The sequence below is a fragment of the Gouania willdenowi genome, chromosome 15 (assembly GCF_900634775.1).
Source record: "Gouania willdenowi chromosome 15, fGouWil2.1, whole genome shotgun sequence".
In the NCBI taxonomy this organism is placed as follows: Eukaryota; Metazoa; Chordata; class Actinopteri; order Blenniiformes; family Gobiesocidae; genus Gouania; species Gouania willdenowi.
Window position 1 is genome coordinate 18,266,928 of NC_041058.1, and position 13,393 is coordinate 18,280,320.

Genomic DNA, 13,393 nt, shown 5'->3' on the forward strand with positions numbered 1-13,393 from the left:
TTAATCAATAATGGCTCAACCTGAGAAAACGCTAGAAAATAGCTGGAGTGTTCTTTATATTCTGTATGCTAGAATATTTTTGCCACTTGTCCCCAGTTATGTGACTAAAACGTTGTCTAATAATTAAGTATACAGAACACAATAACTTGAACATATTTGACATTGCTACAAGTCATTTGTCCAATATAGTATCATTCTTTAGGATGGTTTTCTCTTTGATGATGGATTTGATCATGTAATGTGGTTTGTGGAATTCTTCCTCCAACAGCTCAAAGCCATGTACTGCATATTTATTGCAGTTTGCAACTATAAGACAGTAATTATCTGTGACTGTCTCTGTGTTTTAACCCTGTGGTGGTGTGCCATGCCTTAATTCAGCTTAGCTGGGAGAAGCTCCAATGCTCAGTATTCTGAACTTGACAAGCATTACTAGTAAATTTGTCCAACAGCACAAAAACTAATCCTGCAGGATTCTCTGACATTTTAAAACCAGACAAAAGAATGTATTTTCTTTATTTAAAAAAAGGAAGAAAAAAAAACAGTGACTTGATGTTTGGCAATGAGAAATCTTGTATCTATACATTAACCGTATATAATGACTGACATTCCTTTGTGGTGAACACATCAGTGCCTATGAGAGCAGTTCTTTGGGCTACCAATTAGGATCTGCTAAACAATGACACATCAAAGAAAGAAAAAAACATACGTTTTGGATTACGTGAACAGAAATACAATGCAGACGGTAATTATACGTTTAGTGAATACAGAAATAGTTCCTTTAAAAAGAGCTTTTCTGCTTTGATTATGACAGAGGAAGGAGAACACAGGAAGGCAAAGCTTTGGATGAATGCATTGTCAGTTCTAAAGAGGCACCATTTTCCACATCACTGACCACATTCGGGTGGAAAACTAATGGGAGAAGCATGAGAGAGCAAACTGAAACTGTTTATATTATAAAACCTGATTTTTTTTTAAAATTATTATTATTATAAACTGTGGAAAAGCACCGTTGCATTATGGCTTCTGAGATGTTTTTGTGAAACACCTCAAAGTTGAAGTTTCTGCAGTGAAGATAACACAAGAATGTAAGTCATATGATCAAAATGCTCAACAGTGAACACAGTTTGGTTATCTTAAAAAAGTTGAAGATCAAAAGGATAAAAAATGACAGTTATAGTACAAAAGACAACACTGGTACAAATACAGAATGTTTTCAGGCTAAAAACAAGTAATATATACACAATATACAAGCTTAATAAATATGATGTGTTTTCCAAGTGAAATCATTATTCTGCCATTTTTTCTGAACTTTTCTTCTTCTAATCTTCAGTAAAATCATTTAAAGGCAGAAGATATCGTTGGTTACAGACGCCAACTTCTGAGTTAAGGTGTGCTGTGAATAAATATGCATTCAGAATATAAACTCCAGTAACTGTTCATCACCTAACATATCCAGGGAGAGGCAGTTACTGGACCTGCGCCCATAGAAGGAGGGCTTGGTCTGGTAATTTGAAATGGGGTAATAACTGGGATCAACAGAGCTCTTTGTGTTTACTGAGGTATCTGAGACAGCCAAGGTGTAGCTGTGGGAGGAATCCTGAGGCAGTGTCAACCCCAGGAGGGGCGAAGGGGGGGACAGGCGGACATCATCTACGCTGTGCCAATCCACGGACACCTGGGGTTGAACATATTAAAATTCATCCAGATGTCATTTATGTTAAAACATGCAAGACTACGGAGAAAAAAAGCAAAAATTAGGACTTTTTTTTAAACCAACCTGCTTTGGTTTGACCTTGTTGCATAAATTCTCGGCTTCTTTTTCACTGTCCTGCAAAACCTGATTGTCTTCTGTGGAAAAAGCAAAGGCTGACACATTATTCTCTGGAGAAAAGTGGAGCTACAAGATTCTAATTTATTTTAAATGAAATTTAAACGTGAGCGCTCAGGTTACTCATACCTGGTGTTTGAGTTTTAGAAGATGTCTCCTCTGTACAATCCAGTGACTCGCCTTCAGGAGAATCAGCCAAATTAAATGTTTCATCAGGAACATCAACAAGAACCTCTTTTGGACTTTCAAAACACGTTTTGTGCTCTGAGAAAAAGGGTAAAAAAACTTCAATTACATGTATTGGAAACTTTTCACAAGTATGCATGTTTTTAAAAAAAAAAAATATATATATATATATATATATATAAAGGCCAATGAGCCACAATTTTTATAGTACTTAGTAATCTACATAATGTAACTGATATTACTTAAACTACATAGGTCTGTCATTTGCGTTCACTTTGTTACACACACACACACGATATTTGTCATATGATATTTTCCATTTCTGTTAATAATATTTATATTTACACCAAATTCACACAAAACTTTAAGTTGCAGTTGTGTAAATAAGATGGGTAAACTCTTTAGTATATGTGTACTACTCCTTACAGGAGAGAACAATTGCAGCGGGCCTCTTTATGATTTCATATTGGATGTATCACATTTAATATGTAGTCTTTGATGCCTTAGAAATTATCATATTTCTATAACATACAGTAACCATATCAGTTGTTTGTGTTTTCTCTAAAAACACAAACAACTGATATGGTTACTGTAAATATTTTAATTTAAATAAAGTAAAAACAACAACAGATTGTTTTTGAGAAAACCGATAATTCCTAAATTTTTTGGGGGGATTTCAATCACTTTTTGTTGAAGTAGATGCAAACTGAGTTATTGTGTTTGGAGCATTATCATCCTCTCACCTTCTTCCTGCTGTCCTTCACCATCTATTAGCGTTTTGCTGCTCATCTCAAACCCAGAGTTACAGGAGCTGTCCTGGCTGACTGGTGAGCTGAAACACTTCTCTCCATGCTCAGCCTCCTTTTCCATGGAGCTCATGTCTGTAAAGGTGCTGTTCAGTCGAGCATCTGCTTCAATCCCAGAGCTGCTGGTGGAGTGTCGGGACAGAACGGGGCTGCTTTCGCTGCCTTGAGGATCCAGATCCAGGTCGTCGCTAATGTACGACTCCCTGTACTGTGTCTTTTCTGGAATGAGGAGAATTCTATTAAGTTGTCAAGACCTTTGAATTCAACATCAAAGACCATTGACTCTCCTCCCCTCTCTCATTCAAAAACAAGACAAAAATGATCTTGCTGGAATTATCTCACGGAAATCAAGGAAACTTTAAAGGAAACATAAAAAGCGATGAGCAGACGCCTCTGACGAAGACTGGCAGTTGTCAGTCGAAACATATCAGGATATCAAAGATGATTTCCTGAGGAACAATTGTCTGAATAAGTGAAGCCTTAACATATTATTTAAAAAGAACACAAAAATAATCTTGCTGGAATTATTACTCGGAAGTCAAGGAAACTTAAAAAAAAAACATCAAAGCAATAAGCAGACGCCTCTGACGAAGACTGGCAGTTGTCAGTCGAAAAATATCAAGAGATCAAAGTGGATTTTCTAACAAACAGTTGTCTGAATAAATGAAACCTAAACATATTATTTAAAAAGAAAACAAAAAGAATCTTGCTGGAATTATTTCGAGGAAGTCAAGGAAACATCAAAGCGATCAGCAGACGTCTCTGACAAAGACTGGCAGTTGTCAGTTGAAACATATCAGGAGATCAAAGTTAATTTCCTGAGGAACAGTTGTCTGAAGAAATGAAACCTTAACATATTATTTAAAAAGAAGACAAAAACAATCTTGCTGAAATTATTACGCAGAAGTCAAGGAAACTTCAAAGGAAACATCAAAGCTATAAGCAGATGCCTCTGACGAAGACTGGCAGTTTTCAGTCGAAAAATATCAAGAGATCAAAGTGGATTTTCTAACAAACAGTTGTCTGAATAAATGAAACCTTAACATATTATTTAAAAAGAAAACAAAAAGAATCTTGCTGGAATTATTTCGAGGAAGTCAAGGAAACATCAAAGCGATCAGCAGACGTCGGTCTAAACATGTCAGGAGATCAAAGTGGATTTCCTGTGGAACAGCTGTCTGAAACCTTAACATATCATAGCATGGACTCGGGTTGTGCATTTTGAGTGAAATGAAGTGTGATCTTTCTTGAGCCTCTTCTTATCTTCTTCTCATATTGCTTATGGCTTTAGTCATGCCAAAAAGTATTTTAAGAAAAACACTGATCTTGTACGGTATTAAATTCTCCCATGCTTACCTTTGCTCTCCTCTAGCTGACGCAGGTGTTTGAGAGCCGGCTGAAGGGCGAGGTAGAGCCGATGGCAGCTGCTCAGGTGCAACAGGAGGTGGCGTGAGCGAAACGATGACCCAGTGTAGTATACCAGCTTCCTGGCTGACGGCAAACCATCTGGCTGGATCTCAAATTTCTTACCCTGAAAGAGACGGTGTGTTACACAAAGCGAGAATATAAAATGCACAATAAATAATAAATATTCCGAGTGAAACATGCAAATAAGGCATACCAGGAAAGTAAGACGTCCTACATTCGACCAGGGGAAGTCGTACAGTTGCTGCCGCACATTGTTCACCTCCTGTTGATAGAAAACACAACGACGCACACAGAAATGTCTAATTCTCATCTCAGAGATGTGAATAATTGTCTTTTTGAAGCCTCAGATGAGGCAGACAGCTTCTAGAGGAATCCCACGGTCTGTTGGCTTCCTAACGCAGCCAGGCCTGGAGAACTAATCCAGCCAGATGGCCCCTGACGCAGAGATCAAACACCTGACAGGCAGGAGGCTCCTATCTCCTGACAGACCGCAGGTGGTAACAATCCTACACATTCCTCACATGTTTGCCCAGAAGGGCTTTATGTGGCAAAGACTGAATCCTTGAGCCTAGGCAGATTTGCCTTTGTGTACATACTGTACGTGGTGACGTACAATCTGAGCAACAACAACAGGCTCACACATGCACTGACCTGATAAACCTGCATTCCTCTCAGGGTCAGACCGAGCAGTGCTGTTCCTCTGTCCTCCTTTTTGTCCTGGACAAACGAATGATGAGATGTCAGAGAGGCATCTGAGCCGCTCAGATAAGATAAAACCATTACACAGCACAATTAAGCTCCATGAGCTACAGAGGTTCACCATGGTAACAGCCAGTAGTGGTTTTAATACAACAAGAACTTATGTAACAGACAGGATGAGAGTCAACATTTCACTCACTAGTTGAGTGATTTAAATGGGGAGGAAAAGACACTGGGAAGAGATTAAAGGTTGCATAATTCACCTGAAGTTTTTGGTAATTAAATATTAATTATTGTTATTTATAAGAGTAGAGAACAGCTCAAGTATGTATCTTTGCACCAAATTCAAGCCGTCCTCAATGCTGACTTTTCTAAATGAGTTTTCGGTTCATAGAAAGTACAACCACCATCAACACCTCAGTAACATATTTTGCACAGTGTAGTTTTTCAAAGACAGTTTCAATTTATTCAAAATACACATGCAGATACTAACACTGCACTACATGTGAGTTTAAATGCTGAGCAATGCAGTGCTGGGCTAGATGCTTTTACAATTTAAACAATAAACTAATTTAAGGACTGCACTACAACACAAGAATCACAACCAAACCAAAAAAAGAAAGAGGCTGGGAAAGCTTTCTGAAAAAAGCTCAATAACTTTCACCACATTGTCTTTCATAAACACCACTGAAATTCCTCATCACAGGAGTATTACAAGGCCTAAGTATGTTGACGTCATGTTTCTACCATCCCACACAAACACGGGTTGCGACAGACTACATGAATGCAGGGAATATAGGAGAAGTTTTGATAAACATTTGACGGTCAAACATGGACATCTCAGTCCAAAAAGTTCCCTGCACATTAAAACCCAACTCTATACATGCATCTCATTACTTTGCAATCAAATTAAAAGCGGTTCTGCTCCCTGATAATAGTTAAAAAAGCTACATAAAAGGGAAATTTGCTGTTGCTCGGAAGGTTAAATAAAACAGCCAAATACACTATTTAATCAATTATTTAATTTTGCATCAAACATTGAAAATCCTTGCTATTGATCACAATAAGAATTTAAAGTGCGGCCTAGCACTTGTGCAAACAAACAAATAATTAGAACACATACTGTATATAACTGATTTAAATGATAAAAATAGTTTCTAACCTTTTGCAGTCTATAGAATGTGACAGGCACGTCCTCCAACTGACAGGCTTCTCTGATGAAGAGGAGGAGGGCATCACGAGCGGACATTCCCCAAAGCTCCTGATGCACCTTGGGTCCATGACAGAGGAGGTAATTCACTCCACGTTTCGCTATGATCTACAGGAAGACAGACATAGAGGAATAAGTTGTATTGTATTCTAAATTTCACACATACAATCCATGTTTTTAAAAAATATATACTATGTTATGCATATTTTTTGCCAAATTACAGCACCTACCCAAGGAGGGAAGTATTCCTTGGGCTGAAATTGTGGGGCGGAATCTATCGCCTCGCTTGGCAGCGGGTGGTCACCGAGGTCAGCCTGCAGGGCGTACCCCGCCAGCTGGAAATACACCTCCTCCTGCTGTCGACACTCAGATCGTAGCACACGCTCCCGCAGGTCAGAGTAATAAAGATGACGTGCTTTTCTTTCACTGTTGCAAAGGAAAACATGAGTGGGAGTCAGTGGGGATTGAAAAAATGTCAGAAAGTACAGCAGGGGAATTTGGGAAGTAGTAAAAAAAACAATAACATGTAGAAAGTTGATCACACCCACATACCAGAGAAGTCGGCCATTCTCCACATAGTACTGTACTTTAAGGCAAAGGACAAGGGGTAAATGTCTCTTTTGAGAACCCTGTAAAAACAGATAGAATTGTTGTTTGTGCATTATCATCTCGGTCAGAGCTGTATGTAGCCCAACAAATGCCCTGCCCACATTTCAAACATGTACGGCAGTTTGCAGAGCACAAAAAAGCAAAAAAACTAATCTAAAACCATCTTACCTTTCCCGAATCCTGTCTCCATTCTTTGGAAAAATACTTGTTCAGCTTCTCCTCCAGATCCAAAAATACATGCTCATTGTCTGAAGTGGAAGGCCGACATGAAAGCAAAACAAAAATGTAACCACGCGTGAAACTCACCCAACAATAGCATTCATTAGGCCAAAAGAAAAAAGTCCTTGTCCTTTAATTTGTGAATGAGTCTACGAGGAAACCACCACAACAATGCCAATGTGAACGAAAATGCTGTGGCATCAAAGACCAAATGCTTGGCAGGTGCATACGCTCTTAGTTACAATTAAATGGTGATAGCATTTTCAATCCCATGATAATATAATAATCTATCCATGTGGAAATTTTGTTTTTCAAATCCACAAGCAAACAGTCTTTTTGGAGAGTCCTGCACTCTGATCTTAGGAAGCTAAAGTTCAAGAGTAAAGGAAATCCAATAGGAGTGAAGTGGTTTAAATCCCTGAGGAATGTTTTACCAGATAAACCGCCTGCTTGTCCCAAAGAAAGTGAATGATATTTCTTGGGCCCCTGAATATATTTTGAAGCAAATTTTCAAACAGTGCTGTCAATAATTTCATATCTACAGAATGAAATCAATCATTCTCACACATCTCTTCAATCATTTCCTTTGCTGCTTCACTTAGAACGTTGCCTAAAGCCTGAACATGTGGCGTCACTCTCCGCCTGCTCCCATGAGTCATGATTTTTAACCCTCCCTATCTCTTTTGTCCAAACTGTGCTATAGCCAACCTATTTCACAACAACACGTTTCTGTTACATTCCGTCTTCACTTTCATAATCGCTCTGAATCCTCCCGTCTCATTCTTTTCACATCCCTCACTTGAGTCAGAGTCTAGAGAGTCTTTGACATGACCAGTCCCCTCCGCCTCTTTCTCGACACTCCCACCCTCCTCCTCCCATCATCAATCCATCCCTCCTCAGTGAATCAGAGGAAGGCAAGCGGTGCATTCCAGGCTTAATGAAGTTAATATAGCAGGAATCCAAGCTGCACAAGATTGGTGAACCAACACTATAAAAAACAAAAGGCCACCTTGTTTCAGCTGTGAGCCACACCAGATTAGAAAAGGTGTTCCAACACTCACAAGAGTCCAGTTAAAGTGGATTACACCGTTAAACTACGTTGATTGGTGGACATGCTCGAAAATTATTACATAAGCAAACACCCGCGCCGAAATAAGAGAGTACAATAACAGCATAAACAAGGTACTGCTCATGATATGAGCCTTTCTCCAAGGTTTTCTACTAAATACAGGGTTCCCTCCACACTTTTTTCACAATTATTTTTTCAAAACTTCTTAAAAATATTTTACCAAATTTCCATGACTTAGTTTTGAACCGCTAAGATCTATTCAACACCATTAGAGCACAATATTTTTTAAATAACGATGTATCAGCTATTGAATGTAACATTAAACAACAACTAAGTGCTACCATGTATAATTATAAGACTATAAAAGTACAATTTCAATTAGCAGAACATCCCATAGTAATAGCGAAGGTTGGATTTTAAACATTAAAATAAAATAGGCCATATTTCCCAAACTTTTGCAAAACGGTTCAATCATTCCATGACTTTTCAAGACTGGAAAGTCCCTTTTTCAAATTCCATAACATTTCCAGGAATTTCATGACTGTGGGGACCCTGTACATATAAATAGAAGAGTCCTTTCAACGTCACGGGCTGAGGATTGAACTGACCTCTCACCACTGTGAGGCCAAAGAAATGCAGCTCCTTGATTCCAAGAATCTCTGAAACACTATTCAAAACATCTTGCCCGGTGGACTTCAGCTGGAGGAGGAAAACAAGTTCAGTCTGTGCTAAGAGAACCAAATACACACAATTTGTATGAATAAAAAAAAAAAAAAGACTCACCTCAATAGTGATGTTAAGCTGGTCTTTGTTAGGGAGCAGAACACAGATTGTCCTCTCCTGCTTTACAGAGATAGACATGGCGTATTGTGTGTATCTGTGATAAGGGCTCTAGGAGGAAGAATGCCTCGAGTTCTCTCTCTGTGACTCTTGGTCCTCACTTTTTATCTGCTTCGAGGCACGTCATCCATTTCGCATCTGAGAGACATGAAGGAGGAGTAATGGAAGGATACATGTTTAATAAAAGAAACGCTGTAAAAATGTATTTAAACACACTTAAATCTAAATCTGAAACATTGGCATTTGTCAATTGCAAGACAAAGGAGCAACCTGTTGGAAAACCATCAGTGATGTACCATAGCTGTTGCACATTGGTCAATACATACTAGGGATGTAACGATTAATCGTAAGGCAGTTAAAAATCGATTCATAGGTCTCACGGTTGATATCGATTTTTTGAAAATCGAATCGCAGTACTTTTTTTAACCAGCAGAGGGCGCGATCCACAAGTGTAGGCGGCGGGCGGAGTCTGCTAATACTTTCTTTCTGGCCGCCTTCTATTCTTAAATATGTTAGTAAATGATTCATTACCCCTTTAGCACCGAAAGAATATCTGTAATATTACTTGAATATCTGTAAAAGTCACGTTTTTCTATTAGCTCTGTCTGCTAGCATAGCTTCTCTTCTTCACTGCAAGATATCTGCATGCCAACCGACCACTGTGTTACCAGCGCCCTCTGCTGGTCCAAACAAATATGACGTAAATCTGTAATCACGGTTTTTTTTTTTTTAAAGTCCAATTGTTAAGGCACAAAATACGTTCAGTTGCACTTTTAAAAGAAAGCTTTTATGCAGTTTTGCATTGTTTATTATAGAACCAGAATTTAAATTAATAGGCTTCATTTTCATTTTCATTTCTATTATTCCTTTATTTATTTCATTCAAGATTTATTTTTAGTTAAATTACATTGTTTTGAATAGTTCATCAAGGGATTCTTTTGACAATGAAATATAAAAGGAAAATAATACAGTATTTTCTAGTTTTTTTCCCCAAAAAAGTCCCATTTTGTAAAATAAATCGTGAGAGAATCGTATCGTGAACCCAGTATCGTGAATCGAATCATATCGGGAGTTGAGTGAATCGTTACATCCCTAATACATACTACTGGTAAATACAGTGGGAAAAAAATGGGGGAAGAGGATGTGAGATTATGTAGTTAGTTAGTAGTTACACATCCTCCAAAGATTAAAAAAATGCTTTTGAGGTTTTCTTCAAAGGGATCTAATCATCAAAGGCAGTCATGTGCAGCAAGTGGTGCTGTGGTTAGCCCTGACACCACAACAAGAACATCCTGGGTTTGATGAAGAAAATCATAGTTAAAAGGCATCGCTTAGAACCAAAAACCCAAAGATTTAATGAAATTAGTCCCATCATGTTCACCACAAGCTCCAACTGGTACTAACTAATCTAATCGTCTTAACATGTAAGAATCCATTAATCAGGTTAATTACTGCTGTGCGCCGACCCTTATCCCCTTAAAGCCTTCTCTAAGCAATATTGAGCAGCTGAAAAAAATAAAATATACAAAAACCAAAACTATCCAACAACAACAATAAATGAAATTGCCAGCTCTGGGGACAGTGTTCTAAATTGTAGACTTTAAAAACCCTAAAAATTATCATTTGAACCCCTCTCATGTTCAGATTTACTCTAAATGTTGGACTTACCAAAGCACGCACTGGGAACTGAAAAAGGAAAATGTTCTTGGCTCGACTGAAAGAGTTTTGTGCTGAATTTTGATTTTGCAACATGTTGAAACAGAGCCCGACTGACAAATGGATGTCAGCACAAACTGAATTATAAAAACCTGATTTTCCAGTAGCTACATCTGACAACTTCACGACACAGAAAAAGGCACACTTTAAGTTAACAGATAGTACCTAAAGCACACCATAAATCTTCATGAATCTTCATTTTTCTTTCTAATGTGCATCTAATTTGGTCTTGTGCATCTTTTTCTTCTGCAAATAATAGTCGCAGTTAGAGCCCTGAGGACATAGTTGGTCAGTGTGTTATAAGGCTATGAATAACATACTAATAAGAATTAACTACAGTGTATGGTTAGTTGTTTTTTTTTTCTTCTTCTTCTTCTTTATTAGAACAAAAATGAAAGAATACTTCATGAAATAGTAAGATTTAATGATTAAAAAGGGCTTATTTCAACTCTTCAGAAACAATCCACTGCACAGAACTTGTTTCCAGCATCACAAACACTAGTACCCAGTACAAACTTTGTTGGCAACTGTTTTCCTTCAACACCCCCCCCCAATAAGATGAACCCTGGCATCACATGAGAGCAGCCATCTGTATGCTTTAATTCCCCTGCAAGACTGTTATAATCCTACTTCTGAGCACTGCTGGCTATGGTTGACTGGTGGGAAAACAACAACCCCACTGCATGTTTTCATATGATCAGTGGATCTGGATAAATAAATAAATAAAAACACTATAAAAGTGAAGTGTCTGTTTAATTAAAGCTGAGCTCAAAACTTTGACAGTGTACGTGGCCATATTAAATACAACAAAGTATACCATAAATTAGACTAAATGTAAATGCAACTTTACCTTGTTCAGGAAACAGGATTTCAGGAGCCTGTTGCAGAATATGAAACATTCACCGTTCGGATTCCAGTAATTTCTATGTTGGGAATAAATAATTTCTCATGAAAGCACAATAAATTCTATTAACAACCTCTTTTTTTCTTTCTTTTTTAGTAAGCGTTACTTAAATCCAAGTAGAAAAGTACTTACTGTCACTGTGCAAAACGTGGGGAACAAAAAAAATGTTTTAATGAATTCCTCTCGCAGGTGTTTTCAGTTATTAAACACAGACAACAGCTCACGAGCCACCACAGACATAATGCTAATGCCACTCACTGTTTAAACTGGTCTAAAGCCAACCAATTGGACCAAACCAATGCAGAATCAATTAGGGGTGCTCTGTTGCAACAAGTCTTTGTTGGGAATCTTTATAAAGCTTTTACCAACCATAGAATAATCAAATTTCGATTATATGTTTTACTTTTAAATGTATTAATTATTGTTTTTAGCCAGGAAGTAGTTTTAATGACGTGTTTCTGCAACTAATGAGCTTAAACTCACCCATGTGAGAAAGTCCTTTGCGCTAATTAGACTCGGCCATTATTTGACTAACTTTATACACTTGTTAAAGTGTAGAGTTAGTAATTCTAATGTAAGCACCACATTTATTACATTTAATTAGGGAGAAAGGGAGAAAAAAATATGTCCAGTATATATACATATATATGTATATATTTTAATCAAAACGCAAAAGGATATTAAACAATGGCTAACTGATTTTCTACATTTATATTTAAAAAAGAAAGACTGTGGCAGTCTTACAGAAGCGATCCGTAATAGATGATACCTGAGTAATATGTTGTCACTCATTGTCAAATTCAGTTGCGTTTAAATAATATTATTAAGGCATTATTATTGGCTGTGTGAGCACTTGGTTTAAAATACCGAGCCATAATATTAGTGTAAAGAGTGCCACCTAGTGGACAGAGCGGGGACAACCGCGAATTCATCTTTTCGCTCCAATAATTCTTTAAAAAATCATGAAAAACACAAAAGGCAAGACAAATTAGGAAACGTTATGAATAATCTATTCCCAAACGCTAAATAGATAAATATAGAGTTATTTATTGTTATTATGGGCACAACTTCCTGTCTGATCAAAGCAGTAGTGAGCGTTTCTCATTATTAGTAATTCAGGCTTATTGTGGAGTAAATTGTAGTTTGATAGCTTGGCTTATTTATGTCATGGTAATGATCTTTGATTTTTGTTTTAGAATTATTATTATTATTTTTTTTTTTGTTGATATGTTTAATTCAGTTTAATTCAAAATGTCCCTTTCAATCTCACAGCAGCCCACACATAAAACCTGAAGGAGATTTGACCATGAATCAGACTTCCTTAGGTCACGGTTTGTTTATAGCTAAAGAAACATCTGTTAGATGATGACATATTTCAGACTCAGCTTTTATTTAAGGCAGTAAAGAGTGGGTAAGAATTGGCCACAGGGTTTTTTGCTTAGATTTATTATCAAAAGCTTTACTCCATTTCTCATGGCTGCTTTTTGTAGAAAGGGCCTTTAGTATTGTGAATACCTATTTTTTTTATTGTATGTCTGCAATATTGCACAGTCAGCCTTAACAATAATTCTTTCTCAAATCAAATATTTTTCCTTGTCTGCGTTACATTTTGCAATCCAGCCTAGACTCACTAAAAGACACTAACAATTACTAGGAATACTGTTATATTGTAATTTCATTGGTGATTCTGAAGGTCTCAAGGCATAACCCTTTGAATCTAAAAAATTAAATAAATGTTTTCTGAACAGATAACTAACAATCCGACACCATTCAGCTACTGGTCATTGATTATATTTCCAACTTGTTCTTTCAGGACATTTTTCTTTTCTTTTAAATAAGCTAATAAAGTAGATTCATAAACACTTATTTTTAATTTAGA

The 13,393-nt window shown here is 37.2% G+C and overlaps 1 protein-coding gene across 2 annotated transcripts; it reads right to left on the minus strand.

The window, feature by feature from the left end:
* Nucleotides 1-476: 476 nt before the first annotated feature.
* Nucleotides 477-11,759, minus strand: LOC114477249 (FERM domain-containing protein 6). Of its 2 annotated transcripts, XM_028469463.1 has the most exons (15): nucleotides 11,647-11,759; nucleotides 11,461-11,533; nucleotides 8,838-9,032; nucleotides 8,663-8,753; nucleotides 6,935-7,014; nucleotides 6,710-6,786; nucleotides 6,388-6,583; nucleotides 6,110-6,265; nucleotides 4,900-4,965; nucleotides 4,442-4,510; nucleotides 4,177-4,351; nucleotides 2,758-3,039; nucleotides 1,958-2,092; nucleotides 1,778-1,848; nucleotides 477-1,675 (listed from the first exon to the last, which is right to left on the minus strand). In XM_028469463.1, exons 3-15 carry the CDS (start codon nucleotides 8,913-8,915, stop codon nucleotides 1,412-1,414), a joined length of 1,740 nt encoding a protein of 579 aa, XP_028325264.1. In that variant the 5' UTR covers nucleotides 8,916-9,032; nucleotides 11,461-11,533; nucleotides 11,647-11,759; the 3' UTR covers nucleotides 477-1,411. The 2 variants fall into 2 exon arrangements, with proteins under 2 accessions (XP_028325264.1, XP_028325265.1); XM_028469464.1 differs by lacking the exon at nucleotides 11,461-11,533 and having other exon boundaries at nucleotides 11,647-11,758.
* Nucleotides 11,760-13,393: the final 1,634 nt, after the last annotated feature.